Source organism: Desmodus rotundus, chromosome 6, assembly GCF_022682495.2.
Source record: "Desmodus rotundus isolate HL8 chromosome 6, HLdesRot8A.1, whole genome shotgun sequence".
Taxonomy (NCBI): domain Eukaryota; kingdom Metazoa; phylum Chordata; class Mammalia; order Chiroptera; family Phyllostomidae; genus Desmodus; species Desmodus rotundus.
The window spans coordinates 110861034-110881977 of record NC_071392.1 but is presented as its reverse complement, the minus strand read 5'-3'; the positions used below and the strand labels follow the sequence as shown (position 1 = coordinate 110881977).

General features: G+C 38.1%; 1 protein-coding gene across 3 annotated transcripts in view; it reads right to left on the bottom strand.

Moving 5' to 3' along the window:
* RBL1 (RB transcriptional corepressor like 1) overlaps positions 1-20944 on the bottom strand; it is a 57585-nt gene that overhangs the window by 26320 nt on the left and 10321 nt on the right. For 2 of the 3 annotated variants that reach the window (XM_024559640.4, XM_045194813.2), the window contains 10 exons: positions 19210-19410; positions 18781-18845; positions 18549-18677; positions 17566-17726; positions 14380-14429; positions 13603-13789; positions 11704-11867; positions 8401-8513; positions 8114-8217; positions 3445-3582 (listed from right to left, as the gene is read on the bottom strand). In XM_024559640.4, coding sequence (XP_024415408.2) covers positions 3445-3582; positions 8114-8217; positions 8401-8513; positions 11704-11867; positions 13603-13789; positions 14380-14429; positions 17566-17726; positions 18549-18677; positions 18781-18845; positions 19210-19410 — 1312 coding nt within the window. Of the gene's footprint in view, positions 1-3444; positions 3583-8113; positions 8218-8400; positions 8514-11703; positions 11868-13474; positions 13790-14379; positions 14430-17565; positions 17727-18548; positions 18678-18780; positions 18846-19209; positions 19411-20944 lie in introns of all 3 variants that reach the window. The other variant, XM_071221759.1, reaches the window with a different exon arrangement.

Below are 20944 nucleotides of genomic sequence, written 5' to 3'. Positions count from 1 at the left end.
TAAGACAAAGGTCAAGGAAGGGAGAAAGAAAGGAAGAGAAACGTCAGAGAAAGGGGAAGGGAGGGAGAGAGGAAGAGAAACATCAAAGAAAGGGGAAGGGAGGGAGGAATGAGGAAGAGAAACTTTGATTTCAGCTGGCTATTTACAAAGAATCAATACCACAAAGCCTCTGGGTTTATGGACTAATGCTCCAACTGAGCCACTCCAGCCAGGGGTAGGCACCTGATTTTTTTAAAAAGTCACTTCGAAGCAAAAAGGGTAGGTGGTTACTATCATTACTTTAAGTTACACCTATTTTTTTGTCAGATTGGCAAATATTTTTTTTGGTGTGCCGTTGAATTTTAGTAATTATTCTGTGTGCCACGAGATGAAAAAGGTTTAAAATCGCTGCTCTAGGTCCATTCATGTTGTTGCAAATAGCAAGATTTTAAAAAATATTTTATTGATTATGCTATTATAGTTGTCCCATTTTTTCCTCCCCTTTACTCCCCCTCCCACCCTCATTCCCCCACCTTAGATCATGTCCACGGGTCATAAACTTCTTTGACTTCTCCATTTCCCGTACTATTCTTAACCTCCCCCTATTTTGTACCTACTATTTATGCTTATTTCCTGTACCTTTCCCCCAATTTTCTTCCCCCGCCTCCCTGCTGAAAACCTCCCATGTGATCTCTATTTCTGTGAATCTGTTCCTGTTCTAGTTGTTTGCTTAGTTCATTTTTGTTTTTATAGGTTCAGTTGTTGATAGCTGTGGGTTTGTTGTCATTTTACTGTTCATATTTTTGATCTTTTTCTTAGTTAAGTCCCTTTAACATTTCATACAATCAGGGCTTGGTGATGATGAACTCCTTTAACTTGACCTTATCTGGGAAGCACTTTATCTGCCCTTCCATTCTAAATGATAGTTTTGCTGGATAGAATAACCTTGGATGTAGGTCCTTGCCTTTCATGACTTGGAATACTTCTTTCCAGCCCCTTCTCGCCTGTAAGGTCTTTTTAGAAATCAGCTCATAGTCTTATGGGAACTCCTTTGTAGGTAACTGTCTCCTTTTCTCTTGCTGCTTTTAAGATTCTCTCCTTATTTTTAATCTGGGGTAATGTAATTATATGTGCTTTGGTGTGTGCTTCCTTGGATCCAACTTCTTTGGGACTCTGAGCTTCCTGGAAGTCTATTTCGTTTGCCAGATTAGGGAAGTTCTCCCTCATTATGTTTTCAAATAAGCTTTCAATTTCTTGCTCTTCCTCTTCTCCTCCTGGCACCCCTAGATTCAGATGTTGGAAGGTTTAAAGTTGTCCTGGAGGTTCCTAACTTGATCCTCTGCTGTTGGCTCCCTGTACTGTATTCATTTCAGTTATTATAATGTATTCTTCACTTCTTACTGGTTCTTTTTAATGTTTTCTTTCTCCATTTTTATGTTTCCTATCCTCTTGTTGAAGTTCTAAGTTCATCTACTCTTCCTGTAAGTTCTTTGAGCATGTGACCATTCTTATAACCAGTGTTTTGAACTCCTCATCTGGTAGACTGTTTGTCTCCATCTTGTTTAGTTCTTTTTCTGTTGTTCTGCTCTTTAATTTGGGATATATTTCTTTGTCTCCTCATTTTGCTGCCTCCCTGTGTTTGTTTCTATATATTGCATAGAGATGCTATGTCTTCAAGCCTTAGTAGCGTGGCCTTATGTAGTAGGTGTCCTGTGGCACAGCTACCCTGATCACCCCAGCTATGTGTCCAGGTGACTCCCCCACTCCCGTGAGCTGTATGCTCCCTCCTATTAGTTGAGCCTTGATTGCTATTGGCACATCAATGGGAGAAATCTTCCCCACGGCCCATCAGCTGGGAGAACTGGCCATGACAACAGTAGAGGAGTTGCTGTGCAGGGGCTGACCCCACAGAGCAGGATTTGCTTCAGCAGGACTCTGGTGACCAAAGGGTCTGCCCGTTGAGGGTACTGCTTACAGAGGTGGTTGGGTGATGCTCTGGCCTGGTCTGAAGCTGTCCATCAGTTGTGCTAGCCCTGGGACCTCCTGGGAGATGCAGGCCAAGGTCAGCTGCCACCTATGTCCTACCTAGGGCTACCTAGCATGGTCTGCAGGTGATTGCTACCTGTGCTGGGCTTGGAGGTGCCTGGGACAGACCTAGCTGTGAACCAAGGCTGGGTGATACTGCCAGTGCTCAGCCCAGGGCCACTTAGCAAGAGGTACAGGGCAGGCTAAAGCCAGATGCCACTTGTTTGGGGTTTGTGAACCTCTGAGGTATTTTTGGAAAGTCTGCAGTATGAGCCTAGTCATGTTATTTGTGTGGAACAGCCACTGGAAATGGTTTGGGTGGGCCTGAAAGTTGAGTGGGGCAGGATCTCGGAATCAAGAGGGTGGGGGTGAACAGTGTTTGCCAGGTTGATGAAGACTCAGATATGTCACCTATCTCCTTGCTCCATGAGGGAAGGCCTCAGCAAAGGAACAGTGGCCTCCGCCAGAACTCTGGGAGAAAGCTGCCCTTTCAATTGTCATCCCAAAGCCACACAATTCAGTTCCTCCCCTAGGGCCTTTTGAGCTGCAGCCCCAGCACTGGAGCTCAGAGGGATGAGTCCTAGTAAGTCCTTGCCTGGGCCCTTTAAGAGGAATGCCTGGGACTCTAGAAGCCCTTCATCTCACTCAGTCAGAATCCCCACTGGTTTCAACAACTAAAGTTTTGGGGACTTCTCTTCCCAGCACTGGATCCCTGGGCTGGGGCTCTGATGCCTTGTTTCTCAGGGGGGACCTGTGCAGCTGAGATATCCTTCCTGATTTTTAACTGCCACACTTGGGTGTGGGACCAGCCTGTTCTGCATCTCTGCACTTCCTTCCAGTCTTGATGTGGCTTCTTTTTTATGTCATTAGTTATACGATTTCTGTCAGTTAGATTTCAGACGATTCTGAATGATTGTTGTTCTGTAGTTTAGTTTTAATTTTCATGTCATGGTGGGAGAGTGCGAGTACTGCATTTAACTAATCTGACATATTGACAGTACGTCCAGGATTATGATTTTCATCCATAAATATGGAAAATTCAAAGTTAACTACTGAGTTCCTGGTTACCTTTGCCAGTCAGTGATGGAAAAAGAACCAAAGGTACGAGACTGGCTTAATTCATATATACCATTCATCCTCTCTCTTTTGTACTTGATTCCACGCAAAAGGAGTATATGTTTTCAGAATATCTCTGGAAACATTTTCCAAACATCGCTATGGCTTGTTTCCTCAGCACTAAGATAAACAGAATTCTTGTGTGTGTGTGTGTGTGTGTGTGTGTTTTCTTGTCTCTAGATAAATAGAATTCTTTTTTTTAAAATTTTTATTGTTATTCAATTATAGTTGTATGCCTTTTCTCCCCATTCCCCCACCCCACCCCAGAGATAAATAGAATTCTTATATGAGGTATACCATAACAGAACTTTGTTTTAATCTCACCTTATAAAAATAAAATGGCTGCAAATTGAGAACTTCAATAATCCAGGGAAAAGTACGAGGTGAGCTATAGGCAAAGAGCACAATTTCCAAACAACAAGCCATCAAGGAACGATGAAATATATCTTGCTCTAAAAGAACCTTGGGGAAGAGAAAGACCACAGTTTAATATTTATAATATTTCAGCACTTATCTCTTGTTTATCGAGTGACTATAAAAATAATAAAAAATAACTTGTGTCCATTATCTAATAGCAGATTATCAGATATATAAACTTGAATCCTCAGAGTTGTAATGAGTTTTCTTATAAAATATAATCCTGCTCAGTGGGAGACATATTTAAATTAGGCCTGCATCACAATCTGCTTGAAAAATTGGGCAAATAATAAAATAGTCAAAATTCTCATTAAAAGAAAAGCACTAGGAATATTTATTAAAACTTTTTAAATTAAAAAAGTTTTTTATTTATTGATTTTGAGAGAAACATCGACTTGGTGTTCCACTTATTTCTGCATTCATTGGTTGACTCTTATATGTGGCCTGACTGGGGATCAAACCTACAACCTTGCAGTATCAGGGCAACATTCTAACCAAATGAGCTACTCTGCCAGTGCTGTTTCTTTTAAATGACAGTTTTATTACCAATGTTTTGTCAACATAAGGATTTATTAATCAAAATACTGAAATCAAAGGTGTAATGTCACAACTAAGACTTTAGAAAGTTCAGAGCAAGAAATATTTTACTAGGAAGATAAAGTCCTGCTTCATCATTGAGTCTGAGATTCAACCTCAGTTTTCAGTTTTAAGCATTCTATTTGTGCCATCCTTCTTTCAAATACCACTCCCAATCAACAAAGAGAAAAAAGCCAGAAAGTATTTTGGCAAAAACTATGAGTTATCTGTAACTGCAAACTATAATATGTAAAAACTGGAAATGGATGGAAGGACGACAAATTACTCAGCAGAAAGTGAAATGGTCAAACATAAGGGAGACATTAAAAACGAATGAATTTGCTCTATGCAATCTGAGAAGAAACAAAGCTACTGAAGGCACACACAGAATAGAAAACAGTGGTTGTGCAAGGAGCCAGCATGGATGATTTGAAAGTTTGCTGTAGCTAGAACTACACCACTCAACCCCATTCTAAGGAGTCAGATGATAGGCCTCTAGTCTATCTCAACAGATCCGAAAAATTATTCTCTACAGAACTGAACAAGAGAGACTCGAAACTTGAGAACACCACACATAGAAGAGACTGCCACTGTAGGTGAAAGTCTGCAGAATGAATTGTGAGACCAAGTCTCCTTTCCTTTTTCCGCTCCACAAGACCACCTGTGAGGCAAGAGATCAGCAGACTTCTCTACAGAAACTAAAATATTCCCAAAAAGCCTAAAGACACCAACAGTTGAGGGTCCCTAATATCACATAATCATCTGAGGCTGGTGGACTTTTATTCTCACTCTTGCATACAGAGTTTTGAATCAAGCTGTTTGTCAACATAAGAGTTTATTAATGTCTCATTTTTAGTGTCTCATTCAAATATAAGTGAACAGCCAAGAATAATCCAATGTTTGAAGAAAATCTCCCATTGAAATACAAAGATCAAAATAAACAGAAAAGAGACTCAGAGAAACAGACAATGAAGGCAACACAAAAAAAACTTCAAAGAAATCTAAACAACCTCAGAGAGCAAGAAAGAGATCTTAGAAATGAAAATATATCTTAAAAAAAAATTCATTAGGATTGGATGATGAAAAGTTGAATAAATACCCTTGGAATTAGAACAGAATACAAAGAAAGAAAAATAAGAGAAGAAAATAAGAATATTAATCCAGAAGGTCCCTCATGTGAAAAATAAAAGTTCTGGTGAGATAACTCAGTGGGAAACATATTACCTAAGAAATAGTAATGCAATAAAATGACCCCAAGCTGCAGGAAATAAATTTCGGCACTAAAAGAGCAACTCTGTAGGAATGCCTAATACACGAATAAAGATGTACAGTAAGGCACTTTCTTATAAATTGCAGGACATCAGTGATAAAAAGAGATACTAAGATTCCAGAAAGTAAACAGAAGCACACATACCAATAATGAGAATTAGAATGCCACTGGACTTCTGCTCTGGCTGGTATGGCTCAGTGGATTGAGTGCAGGACTGCAAAGTAAAGAGCTGCTGGTTCGATTCCCAGTTGGGCACATGCCGGAGTTGCAGGTCAGGTCCCCAGTAGGGGGAATGTGAGGGGCAACTGCACATTTATGTTTCTCTCCTTCTTTCTCTCTCCCTTCCCCTCACTCTCAATACAAATAAATAAAATCTTTTAAAAAGAAAAAAGAATGCCATTGGACTTCTTATTTTCTAATTAGCAACACTGGAATCTAGAAGATAATGAGGCGATGCCTCAAAATTGCAAAGGAAAATGATTGTCAATCTAGAATTCTAAATATAGACAACTACCAATCAAGTGTGAGTATAAAAAACATTATACAAAGTTTTAGAAGTAGGACTTAAGGCGAGGTAAGGTTTCCATACCTTACTCGAACTGGTCATCTGTCTATTCCAGTGGACTGTGAAGTTATGTATAAGTATAACGCAATACCTAGAGCAACCACTAAAAAAAATCCACACACAGATATACAGTCTAAAAAATGCTCAAGTCATCCACAGGAAGGTAGAAAAAAAGAACAGAGAGACCAAATAGAAAAGAAAAATAAATAAAATGGTAGACTTATGCCCTAACACAGCGATTTTTCAACCTTTTTCATCTCATGGTACACATAAACTAATTACTCAAATTCTGTGGCACCTCCAAAATATACTATTCCCAATATGACAAAAAATAGGTATAATTTTGGTTCACTCACACCAGATGGCTATTATTGTGTTAGCTATTGTCTTTTTTTACTTGACAATTGAAGGGAAAAGAGGTCAGTGCCCCTGACCAAATAGTCAGGTGTTGCATGTTTTAAAAATTCTTGTGGCACACTGGTTGAAAATTGCTGCGCCAACATATCAATAATTAAATGTAAGTGGTCTAAACTTACTGATTACAAGAGACTGACAGAGCAGATAAAAACATATGACTCAATCCTATGCTACCTATAAGAAACTCACTTCATATACAATAATACAGGTAGCTACAAAACAAAAGGATGGAAAAAAGGTATACCACGCAGTCATTAATCAAAAGAGAACAGAAGTGGCTATAAACATCAGACAGACTTCAGAACAAAGAAAGTCACCAGATTCAGAGGGACACTTTATCATGATAAAAGTATCAATTTACCAAAAAGACATAGCAACCCTCAATTTGTATGCATCAAACAGCAGAGCTTCAAAATATGTGAATTTAAAGAATCTGAGAAAACTGAAAGGAGAAATAGACAAATCCACAATTATATTTGGAGACTTCTATACCGCTCTCTCGACAATTGGTAGAACTGCATAGCAAACTGGCAAGGATATGGAGAACTCAAGGCGCCACCATCAATAGGACAGAATTGACATTTCAGACTCTTCCACATAACAGCAAAATACACACTTTTTAAGTGCCCAGAATTTGCCAAGATAAAAACATGTCCTATATCATAAAATAACCCTCAACAAACTTAAAAGGACTGAACTCATACAGAATGTGTTATAAAAGTACAGAAGTGGAAAACACAGTGGCTGAAGAAAGTGAGCGTGACTATAAAGAGGTGGCACGGGGAGATTTTTGTGGTGGACAGAGTTCTGTGTATCGATTTTGGTGGTGGTTACATAATCTATTCATGTGATACAATGGGGAAGAGAGAGGGAGAGAAAGACATACATTGTATCAGTGTCAATTTCCTGGTTTGACACTATACTATGTAAAATGTAACCACTGGAGACAAAAGGGTACATGGGACCTCCCTATAATATTTTTGCAACTTTTGTGAATCTATAATTATTTCAAAATAAAAAGTTGAAAATTGACTTCTTTCTTATGCAGCTAAAGGAGCACATGCTCTATGAAATAGTAGTGTAAATCATGAAAGACATGGAATCCAGGAAAAAGGGGAACCAACACATGAGAGATGAAAATTTCCAGGCTGAAACAAGGAGAGATTTGACTACAATAGTTATGCTGCATCCTTACACATCAGTCTGTTCCTATTGGAACTGAAGGTCAGAAGATTCCAAGAGTGACTAGAAGGGGGAGGATGAAACTGATATATAATAGATTTGACTTTGTAAAAAAAATTCCTTTACGTAGCAATTACAGAGTGGTCAGATTTGATCAAGAGTCCAAAGAAAATGAAAAAAAAAAAACAAACCCCGCATGAATTTATTCCTCTAAAATCCCTGGGAGATATGGGCAAATGCCTTAATTACCAGTTGGCTTTATAGTCAGGGGAAGGGTATTCATTATTAGCTAGCTTTGACTGAAGGACAAATAAACAGGACTTGAATAGAAAGGATACTGCTGGTGCACCAAAGATGAATTTTACTTATTTCACATTCCTGCCTAGAGATGTCTAGCGCTAGATGTCCCGAAGACAACTAAAGCCAACTAATTTGTCATCTTGGCTAAGTTTGCCATTAACATTAACCACTGACCCTCACAGTGCATTATAGAACCTCTCAACACACTGTTTCTAGGGTTAAGATTTTTAGACCTTGCTAGCAGCTGAGAAAGTGGATTTACTTACTGACATGTCCATTCCATGAAGTCTTCGTGTTTCCTGAACCATTACAGTCTCTAATATTTTATAATACAAAATTTCTGCAAGCTTTAGTCTGTTTACAGCAAAGTCTATAAGGGGAAACAGGGAAAATGTGCTATTGAGAAGTAGCTGTTAAGGACTAAAGAACAAAACATATAAACTTAAATCTGATAAATTAAGAATAGCAAGGAAGGAAAAAACCTCAATTTCTACTTCTTTGAGGGGAAAAATCTATCTTTAATGCTGTGTTAAATTTAGTTTTGTGTTCTTACCTATGTGAGATCCTGGTTGCTCATCTGTTGATTGAGTGTAGTGTTGACAGAAAGTCTCTCCTATTTCTTTCACTATTTTCATAATATTTTCCATGGGATTACGCATACAAGATCTATAAAACACAAAAGAAACCCAGTTACCAGGGGGACAAAACCCAGCCTAGCAACATTTCTTCTTTTAAGAATTAGTTTGTTTTTTTAATGACCAAAGTTCTATTCTCAGTTATAAACCCAGATATGTAAACATCGCCTATTTCAAACAAGTCTACAGCCTATAAGTAAAATAATTTGGCCTATTTTTAGGAATTTCAACAGTAGAAGAGTCAACATCCTCTATGTTTTGCTTACATTTATATGACATTCTAGAAAAGGCAGAACTATAGGGAGAGAAAACACGCCAGCGGTTGCTGGAGGCTGAGGATGGCACAGGGGTTGACTATCGAGAGGCATAAATTTGGGAGGGACAATGGAACTGTTGTCTTCTTTTGTAAGTGGTTTAAAAATTTTTTTTTAAATTTATTATTAGAGAGGGGGTGGGAGGGAGAGAAAAAAGGGAGAGAAACACTGACATGAGAGAGAAACATCAATCAGTTGCCTGTCATAAACACTCTCCATCCGGGGACCAAACCTGCAACCCAGGCATGTGCCCTGACTGGGAATTGAACCAAACACCTTTCGCTTTGCAGGACAACACTCAACCTAATGAGCCACACCGGTCAGGGTTGTTCTATGTCTTGATGGTACTGGCAGTGGTTACACAACTGTATGTATTTGTCAAATCTCATACAACAATACAGTGAAAAGAACTATCATATATAAATTATACTTCAGTAAACCTAAGAAAAAATAGAAAGATGATATGGTGGTGTTTACACACACACACACACACACACACACACACACACACTCCATACACACCCACATATTCTGCTGGGAAAATAAACTACATGTAGTTCTTATCTAAGCCAAAAGAATCAACAAATAGAAAAATATAGTATTAAAAAGGAAAACACTTAGCAAAAAGCAATTAACCCCGTTACCTTTAAATTACTGTTACCTTTTTATCATTCAAATACAGAATATAAGTCCTAATTCAGAAATGACAAACATATCCAAGACTGTGAGAAAGGGAGCGATTCGCCCAAAGCTGCACATCCAGTGCAGGGTTCAGTACTCCGATCCCAGGTTCGGACAGACCGGCGGGCAGCACAAATGGCAAAAATACTTCTTGTCAAGTTCCAACACAAAGCTCTGCATCTTGTGTTGTTTTCTCCCAACTAGGTTCTTTGTCTTTTATTATGTTGTAAAAAGCACGTAAGAAATTTACCCTCCTAATTTTTAAGTGTACGTTACGTTATTAACTATGTGCACAGATCTCTCCAACTTTTTCACCTGGCATGACTGAGACTGTACAGCCCTTGAACAAGCCCCCATTTCCCTTTCCTTCAATCCCTGGCACGGCCATTCTACCTTCTGTCCGTCCGATTACTTTAGATACAAGTAAGTGGAATCATGCAGTATTTGTCCTCTTGTAGTTGGTTTATTTCACTTAATATCGTCAAGGTTCATCATGTTGTAGCAAACAACAGAATTTCCTTCTTTTTAAGACCTAATAATATGCCATTGTGTATGTATATACACACACACACATGTATATATGTATACACACATACACAGACACACACACACACCATATTTTCTTTATTTATTCACCTGATAGGACATTTAGGTTGTTTCCATATCTTAGCTATTGTAAGTAATGCTGCAGTGAATTTTGGTATGCAAATGTCTTTGACATTCTGGAGTGGGTAGAGGTCTGAGCATGAGAACAGAGGCCAAAGCAGCACCCAGGACCAGAAGACAAAGCCATGAGAAGGCTGGGCACCACCTGGGAACCAAGGTCATTTGGAGGAACCACAAAGGGGTCTTGGAGTCAATTATGATGATTATTTATCCAGAGGTGAAGGGCCTTTTAATGAGATGGTGGTAGTAGAGGGTGTCTTGACCAACCCGCCTGATCCTAAAAGGGCCTGTCCTAATATAATCAGGGAGCAGTACTGGCCCACTCCCTCTTTTGACCTTCTGGCCTTTTTGTCCAGGATTTCCTTGTCTCCAAGTCTTCCCCTCTGGTCCTGAGAATCCTTGACTTCCAGGACAGCCAACTGCTCCCCAATCACCTTTAGGACCTGGAGGACCTGTTATTAGACCTGGAATGCCTCACGGACCATTGCTCCAGTGTGATGACCTCTATCTGCTTTTTCACCTGGGGGTCTAGGAGGACCTTGACTCAAAGCAATACTTTTCCTTTTTCTTCTTTTTTTTAGAAGACGCTTATTGATTTTAGAGAGGGAAGGGAGAGAGAGAGGGAAAGAAACAATGATGTGGGAGAGAAACATCAATATGAGAAACGTCCATCAGTTGCCTCTCATACACACTTGTTTTTCTTTCACAGACACAGTTTCTGCTGATGCATTATACACATCTCCTCTAACTTACTCATCTCCTGCCACTATTCTGATGACAGGTATGAAAATTATAAACACAAGGAGATAAAGGGCAATCAGTGCAGCTTTGAAGGACTTCAGTTGCTCTTGTGGGCAGGGTCATTTTTAGGATTCAGAGGTAGCAAAGCTATCACTGAGCAAGCATCAAACTTCATAGCTATCAATGTCTTCCTGCTGATCGGGAAAGCTATCCCATTGTTGCATACTTCTGGAGCAGACGCAGAGGGAGCATAAACTGGTAAGAACACTTAAAAGGCCATTTCAATGAATTGCTGGAGGCTGAGGACAAGTCTGAGAAGTGGGAAACTCCTGGGGGTTTGCAGTCTTAAGGGGACCTCCAAACTTCCCTGGGTTTTATCTATAGGAATCCCACCAGGTTCTTATAGTTACCCCTTTAAAAACAAGAAAACTGCATAAAGTTCTATTTTGTGGCTGCACCATCAATATGTATAATCAGTCCTCCATCTGATGAACATTTAGGTTGAACCCATTTAAAGTCAATGTAAAAAGAAAAACAATAAGGCATAACTGAGTTACAAGGGAGGAGAGGAATGTCAGAGCTAAATAACCTTTCAAATGTATTTAACCTTAAAAGTCTATAATAATAATATTTATATAAAATTTTTAATAGGTACTTCTATTTGCTTTTAGGTCAGCATACTTTGTAACTGAAATGGTATAGGAAACCTTACCAGATGTATACCCACTGTCTTAAGGATTTTGAATATAGTGAATATAGAATGGAATATACAATCTTACTTAAAAGAGACCTTTGGAAAAATAATGGTATTGAACTTACTCGAAAATACTTGTAAGTTGTTCACTTGGTGCATTTTTCATCCCAGTCACAACACTCTGTAACCGGCTCACACTCTGAGTGGCCGAAGCTACAGGAGTAATGGCTGCTTCTTTTTCTCGTAAATACCGCCGTCCTGTCAGTGGGGTAGAAGGTGCGAATGATTTCTGTCGGAAAAAAAAAAAATCTGTGAAATTAAAGTTACCTTCCCTCTCATGTTTAATTCAGTATATATACCATTGTTTCTATTCATATTTAGTAGGTTACTTTTTTCCCCTCCTCTTCTGTTACCTACCAAATTTTTAGCAATATTATGCTAATAACATCCTTACATTTGAGTAACACTTTTCAAAGCATAATCTAATTTTATTTTCCTAACATTCACTTGAAAAATAACATACATTTTCATTTTACATATAAGGAAACAGGCACAAAGAAGTAAAAAAACCTGTTTAAGCGGACAGTTAATGGCAGAGCTTGGTTTTCTATTTCCTAGAGCAGTGATTTTCAACTGGTGTGCTGCAAGAACTTCTACAACATGCAATACCTGACTATTTATTTAGTCACGGGCACTGATCCGTTTTCCCTTAGATGGTCAAATTAAAAAATGACAACAGCGAACACAAATGCTGTATGGTGTAAATACCCTGTCTTGAACCGTAATAGGTCATATAACAAGAGTTGCATCTTTAAACAAATTTTAGTGTATTTCAGTTTATTTATTTTATTTTTAGAGAGAGGAGAAGGGAGGGGGAAAGATAAGGAGAGAAACATTGATGTGAGAAACATCGATCAATTGCCTCTTGTACGCACCCTGACCAGAGACCCAACATGTAACCTAGGCCATGTGCCCTGACCCGGAACTGAAACTGAACCAGCGATCTTCTGCTTTGCAGGATGACACCCAACCAACTGAGCCACAGTGGTCAGGGTTACAGTTGTATCTTTTTACTCACGTCGCATAATAAGGTTGTGTGTGTGTGATCGGTTAATTTTTGGTACCAAAAATCCTTATATGCAAGTATAGGCACCTGGTTGTTTTTAAAAAACCACCTGGGAACAATAAGGATAGGTTATTATTATTATAGATTAATCAAAATTATACCTATTATTTTTGGTCAGGTAAGATATATTTTCTTGTGTGTTGCAGAATTTTAGTAATTAGTTTATGTGTTCCATGAGATGAAAAAGGTTGAAAGTTGCTGTTCTAAACCAGTAACTTTTCCATTAATTCTTATTGTTTAACCCATTTTATACTTTTAGACAAAATTAAGTCTTGGCTATTAATAATCAAGTTCAGAGTTTTATGGCTGAAGTTGAGGAAGGACACATAGTTTGTCATGAGTAGGAAAGCAAACTAAATTTTAAAGTAATGGAACAGTGACTAAAGTGACAAAAAGAAAGATTACTAAGAAAGCATAGCCCTGACCAGTGTGGCTCAGTTGGCTGGGTGTTCTACCACAAAGCAAAAGGTCACTGGTTTGATTCCCAGTCAGGGCACATGCCTGGGTTGCAGGTGTGGTCCCTGGTCTGAGTGCATAAAAAAGGCAATGGATGGATGTTTCTCTCCCTCTCTCCCTCCATTCCCCTCGGTTTAAAAATAAATAAATAAAACCTTAAAAAATATATATTAAAAAAAGAAAGCATAAATCATTTACGTCAAAAGACATGTACTCTACAAAAAACCCAGGTATTCTGGTAAAATATATCCAAAATATAAAAAATAGCAAGAAATGCAATAAAAATACTAAATGTCATAGTTTTAAAAAATTACCTTTTAAGGCTTTCATGGGAAATATGAATTAGTAGAAGAAACTCAAGATTTAACTTGAAAGATGCTTCTGCTGTTAGTAGCATCACACACACAGAGAAAAAGATCATTCAAGACTGAGGTTATATTACTTTTTCGAAGTGGTGCTGAAGGTTACACTCCACATTAGCCTGTGCGGTCAGTTTCCCTAGTGGGGTGTCACCAGCAAACTTTCGAGGAGTTCCAATTTCCTCTTCTGCATCTGCTCCCAAAAAGATCCTCTCGTCAAAATCACCAACAGTTAAAACGTATTCCTCATATTCCTTGTTCACTGCTTTGCTGAAAAGAGAAACACTTTAAGCTGCAAGAATAAAACTAAGTAATAAAATAAAATACAATGGATTTATCTTGACTTGAAGAAAGATTTAGACTCCACAGCCTAAAAAAGCTGATGACTTTCTAGTTTTTATTAAGTCTGTTCATCTAACGATATCAGAGGTTCCTATCTGATGAACATTCTTCACATTCACAAACACATTAATAAATTACTATGAAAGGTGAGTGAAAGAGAACATACACTTAATCTGAAAACTAGCTGAACCTAAATTAAGATCTGATCATTGAGGAAACAATAGTGGCTTTGAACTATAAGAACATTCTGAATTTGCCAACATTTGTTTAATAAAAGAATAAAAACTCAAATACAGAAGTCACTGGTCTGTTTATGATTTTCTCTGGACAGCAGCTGTCTTAAGGGCCAATGGTTTTTTAAAATAAATGTACTTAAAGACAATAAGACTTAGTGACATCACCCACTCAATGTTACTAAAGCAACAGGAAGTTGAATAAAATGTTTCACTTAACAAATTACAACCAATTATTATTGACAGCCTATAATATACTAGATACTGTTAGTGTTACAAACTTACCTATTATCAGTAAAACTGGAAAGGTCCAGGAGGCATTCTCCTTTTAAAATCTGGGAAGAAAAAGCATATTCCCTTGTACAAAAAGTTAATTTGAAATGGATCAAAGACGTAAATGTAAGATCTGAAACAATATAGTACACAGAAGAATATGTAGGTACTAAACTTAAGGGCTTTGGTCATAGAGAACATTTTATGAATTTGAGCCTAAAGGCAAGGGAAGTAAAGGTAAAAATAAGTGAACAGGACCACATCAAACTAAAAGGCTTCTGCACAGCAAAAGAAAACCAACAAGTTAAAAAGGCAACCAACTGAATGGGAGATATTTGCTAACAACAGCTCCAACAAGGGGTTAACACCCAAAATATACTACAAAACTCATACAACTGAACACCAGAAAAACCAACAATCCAATTAATAATGGGCAGATGACCCGAACAGGCACTTCTCCCAAGAAGACACACAAATAGCCGACAGATACATGAAAAGATGTTCAACTTCACTAACTTTTAGGGAAATGCAAATCAAAACTACAATGAGATACTACCTACTCACATGTTAGAATGGCTATTATCAACAAGACAGGTAATAACAAGTGTTAGAAAGGTTGTAGAGAAAAAGGAAGCCTCACTCACTGCTGGTGGGAATGTTAACTGGTACAGCTACTATGGAAAACAGTATGACCATTCCTTTTTTATTCTTTAAAAATTAAGAATAGCATTACCATATGAACCAGGCACCCCTCTTCTGAGTATCTACCTGACAAATTTGAAAACACTTATCTGTAAATATATACGCGCCCCTATGTTCATTGTAGCATTATTCACAGTGGCCAAGACATAGAGACAACCAAAGTGTCCTTTGACAGAGGACTGGATAAAGAAGATATGGTACATATTATTGGTACAATGGAATGCCACTCAGTCATAAGAAAAGATGAAATACTGCCATTTGCAACAAAATGGATAGATCTTGAAAATATTATGCTAAGCAAAATAGGTCAGTTAGAAAAAACTAAGAACCATATGATTTCACTCATATGCGAGATATAAACTGAAACTCACAGATATAGACCGATAACAGCATGATGATGACCAGTGGGAAGGGGATGGGGGGGTAGTAAAGGGTAAAGGAAAGGCAAATATATGGTGATGGGAGATTTTATTTGACTTTGGGTGGTGGGCACACAATGCAATATACAGATATGTATCTAGAAATATATGCCTGAGACCATATGAACCAATGTCACCCTAATAAATTTAATTAAAAAGTTATTAAGCATATTAACATATGCATAAAAACAGCATTTATCTAAATTTTCACATTGGTAGTTCTTATAAATCATACAAACACAAAATATAATTACTAAATATTTCGGACCAGTAAAACTAAATCAGTATGCAAATAAAATATTAAAAAACAGTTAAAGTCAAGTTTTGAAAATACTTTAAAATTAGTCTATAGCAGTGGTTTCCAAATTTTAGATATATATTAATCACTTAGGGGAACCTGTTTAAAATTCCAACTGATAGACCTCAAGGCCTGAGTTGAGACAGCATTTTTAGCAAATTTCTCAAGTGATTCTAGAGAAAGCTATCCAATTTCAAACATTTGTCTATGGAGAAAGAAAACTAACATATACTGAATGTGTTAACAAGCAAAAGACTCAAAGCAAATATAAGTACTATCACTGGTGACAGGAAAACTGTGCTGTGACTAGTACTTTCGTGAACCCACACAACATCAGGAGTTGAAAACTCAAGTGCCCTCAGGGGTCAGAGTTCAATATACACAGATAATGAGAACAGAAAGCATACTTCCCATCTTCAAAGAGGTGACCCTCATTTAACTCAACAACAGTCACCCAGGTAGAGTCATGTAGAAATTCCAATCCAGTATTGACATAGCTTCTGATCTTTGCAAGGTTTTCACAGAAAAGGTCTTTATATGTAAATTAAAAATTGAACAAAATAAAAATGAAATAAAGAATACCTTACACAGGCCAAGCAAAACATCTGTGGCCCATGGGCAGGAGGACCAGTGTCCAAACTAGGATACTTCGGAAGTGAAAGGAGCTGCTATAATAATTACGCTAAGACAACAGTCCAAAGCTAGATAATCCAAGCAAACCGAGAATCACAGTCATCGTACCCAGAGGCCACTAGTGTGCTGCTTCTTCTGAGTACAAGACACATAAGCCTTGAGTTCCTTTAAAAGTTTACTGAAGATGCCTTGGTTGGTGTTGCTCAGTGAGTTAAACGTCGGCCTGAGAACTAAAGGGTTGCTGGTTCAATTCCCAGTCAGAGAATAGCCCTGGGCTGCTGGCTGGGTTCCCAGCTGGGGGCATAGGAGAGACAACCGATCAATGTTTATCTGTCCCTCTCTCCCTTCCTTCCCCTCTCTCTAAAAATAAATTTTAAAAATCTTTAAAAAAAAGTTTACTGAAGATGTTAGTGTACATATAGGGGCCACAATATATATACACACACATACACATAAAAATAGATAGTTTTCAGGAAATATAAAACTAAATACAAAAGGATATGAAAAGACAAAGAACCCAATTAGGAAAGACTTTATGCTTAAAGAAAAAAATCTCATAATATTCACGGAGAGGGACCACAGTGATGACCTAATCCAAAACCCCTTTTCACCAAAGAGCAAACTCAAGGTGTAGCTGGACTAAATGGCTAAATATTGGGGAAATGAGAAATTAAATCCCAAAGGAATAAGCCACTTCATAAATATAGAAATAGCTAAGTAAATGCTTGAAAAAAAAAAAAACCCAGAATGCACACAGATGGCCTGCAAGTGTCTCCAAAACTATAAGGGATTTTATGCACTATTTATAAGGAATTAAAGCTATAGTTGTTATACACCATCCTACTTCTGTTAGGCAGTCAGGATTGACTCAAACATGGCAGTAAATTAGCTTACTCTGACCTCTTGTTTTTCATAATTCTTTATCAGAACCTCCTACGGTTGCCTCACACAGCGTATTTTTACTTGACAGTACATAGAGTTGATCACATTCTTCAACCGCTCAGTGTTTCACATCACAGATCATGGGCTAATTCTGTGTCACAGCAAAGACTGAAACCTGGAAATCTTGAGTCTGACCACCTAAAATATTGTCTTTTGAGGTTGCTAACCCGTAAGAAAATTAACCCGTAATAATAAGTACAGTACCTTCCTGTCAAAGAGTTTTGAAATATATGGCTTAAAGTAGTGCTCCTTTATTCCTTTTGCTTCTACTAGAAGTCCATCATGCAGTTCACACAGCACAGCAATGACACAGGGAGGCTCTTCAGGAGCCCTGAAGTCAGCAGTGTGGAAATCAGATGGTAAACCTAGTTTGACAGGGCATGAAGAGCACCAGGGGAAAAAGAATATGGTCAACTTTTAAAACACTTTTTATAAAAATAATCAGTTTTCAAAAATAAATAAGGTCTCAAAGAACATATAAGGAGGTAACTCCGAATAAACCCAGAATTTATTTATACAAAACTGTTTTCATTCTTATGTATTTGAACTTCAGTAACCTTCAAAGTACTCTCCATTTGATGCAATACACCCATCGAGATGTTTTTTCCACTGCTCAGAACAGTTTCTGAGCTCATTGATCTTGATGCTTTTTAGTGTTTCTGCCTTATTTTGTTTCACCTCTTCCACAATGGCAAAATGTTTGAGGACTTTTTTCATCCAGGGAAACAAAAAAAAGTTGCTGGGGGAGGGGCATGAATAAGGAGGGTGGGGCACAGGGGTCATGCCATTTTGGGTCAAAAACAGCTGAACACTAAGCGCGACTTGGGCAGGTGTGCTCGTAAATCACCCATCATGACATGGGCAAACATGCTGAAAGAGTCTTCAAAAAAACATTCATTGAAGCCCAGCACAGCCTCTCACAACAATGCCAGCTAGTATGCTGATACAGATGGGTTCCTAGAACACCACCTAGTGGGGAAGCCTGTACTATACAGGCCCTGCCCTCCAGAAGTTAATTCCAGGTTTTTCTGGGTTGCCCCCCTTGTATACCAAGGACCTATAGACAGGAACAATGGTGTGGGGATTGACTATGGAAGTGGGGGGCTGCCTGGGTAGAAAGGGGCAAAGGGGGAAAATTGGAACAACTGTGGAAAAATGAATGAATGAATGAATAAATAAAGTCTTACCTTTAAATGATGGATTTAGCAAGTCTCGTCTATTTGGGCATATAATGGCATTGGCAAAAATCAGATCCAAGCAGCACAGAAGCAAATGATAAGAGTTTACTAAATCATCTCCAATCATACGAAAATTACCTTTGTAAGAAAAAAAAGAGACAAAAAACCCAGAAACCTCTCATGTCAAATAGTACCAAGTTCCCACAGTAGAAATGTAAAACCACTGAAAGTATCACCTTACCCTTAGTATAAACAAAGAGTGTCCAACAGAAATTAAAGAGATCCTTAACAGTGCAAGGAGTCCTCCTGAAAAAGGAAAACAGATGTACTTTTTATATGACTAACTTGCTATCACTCCACAGCTGCCATATAAATAACAAATAGTAAAGTCATATTACATATAAAATTCCACTCACAAAGGACAGACATCTGGCTAATTTAAACAAACTTAAGCCTCTCCAATCTGCATAAAATCATCAGAACATAAAAAAATAAGTGAAAGTATTACCTGAATTTCCAGATATGGGTAATTATAAATGAATTTTAATAAAAACTTAAGTTTTTGCAGGTGGATACCTCTGGTAAAAAGTAGACTTTTAAAAATGCAAATTCCCTTAGTAATTTTATACTATTATTTTTATGTCAATGATGTAAGGAGTAAGGGTCTCACCTCTGCTTCCTGCTTCGTGGTAACTTTGGTGTTTCTTCATATGGATTTTGAAATATATCTAAAAAAATTGGCTCAAATTTTTTGAAAATTATAGTAGACACCTCAAAATTTCTTTCTAGTCTTTCTATACGTTCACGAAATTCTTGTGGCAGGTTTGACATGTCCATCCATTTCTTCATTTTACTAAAAAACTGTATTAAACTAAACAAATAGAAAAAAAGCAACTTTAAAATGAGTTCATATAATGGATGGAAAAGGAATCATTCTGTTTATGCCTAAAAATCTTTATCAAACAGCTGGAATTTATTAAAAAAAAAAAGCAGCCCCCCCCCCCGCCAAACTCACTCCCAAGTGCTATGAAATCACTTTGGTTCCCAGAATCACCATGAAAACATAGATTTTAAATTAGTAGTCATCACATACAATGTCTTCTACTGTGCAGGGGGGACAAGTACCTATCTAACTATAGCACCTGGACAATAATCAACCTATGAATTAAGTAAATGGTAGTCAAGAGATTGATGAGTTCACAAAAGTAGTTTGAGGAAAGACAGAACCTCCCAAGCTGTGGATTCTAGAAGTTGCTCACACAGAACCAGTTACAGTTTAAGAATAAAATGCAAGTGTTTATGTTCCAGTGTGTGATTTCAACCATTAAATAGAAACTAAGAAGGTAGTACATAAGCAGAAAATAACTTAATAGATTATTACTCCACCTTTCTAGCATATTTGATTATGGGTATGTTTTTATGTCCATATTAGCATGGTCTAAGATTGAAATTCAGTAGTGTTAAAGCTCATTTAAGTGTCTAGCACTTTATGAGGTCTGTCCAGAAAAAGTCCAGCCATTGTTAATATAATGAGAATGGTTTGCTCAACATCGAGGTAACCTGGCAGCCAAGGAGAGTGGTCTTGAATATGCATGTGTGAACAATGACAACCTCACTGTACTAGTCAGAGGAGGAGGTAGACACCTGTGAGTATGTGTACTGTGTGACTGTCACATTCAAAATGACTGAGTAGAGGAATGAATCTGTATTAAATTTTGTGTTAAGCTTAAGCATTCCTCGGCACAAACTAGTTGGATGATTCAGAAGGCTGCAGCTGTGGGCAACTGGTGATTGGCAGCTTCATCACAACAACATGCCTGCTCATGCATCATGTCTCATGCAGAGTTGTTTGATGAAACATCAAATCACCCAGGTGACTCAGCCCTCCTACAGTCCAGATTCGGCACCCTGCCTTCTGGCTTTTCCCAAAACTAAAGTCACTTTTTGAAAGGGAAGAGATTTCAAGAGATGGAGGCACAGGCAAACATGGCATGCCTCCTTGTACAACCACAGCAAAAATTACAACTAAACTACAAAACTATCACCCAGGATCATCAGAAAATCGAGCTGTATCAAAGCCTCACAACCAGGGAATTAAAGGAGTCAAATTAATTCAGATGAGCAGGAGGGGCTTAGTTGTGGAGACATGAAATGTGTAGTCCCACATCCACATGTGGTAGATAAATATTGGGAGGGAAACCTCGGGAGCTAGGGATCCCAGCCCCACACCAGACCACCCAGCCCAGGGTTCCAGTGCCAGGAAGGTAAGTCCCCATAACTTCTAGCTGTAAAAACCAGTGGGTGTTGGGGTGGCAGAAGAAACTGTGGGATTCTCAGATGTTCCTCTTAATGGGTCCACAGTGGACTTAGGATTTATGCAAACTCACACCCCCTGGGCTCCAGCA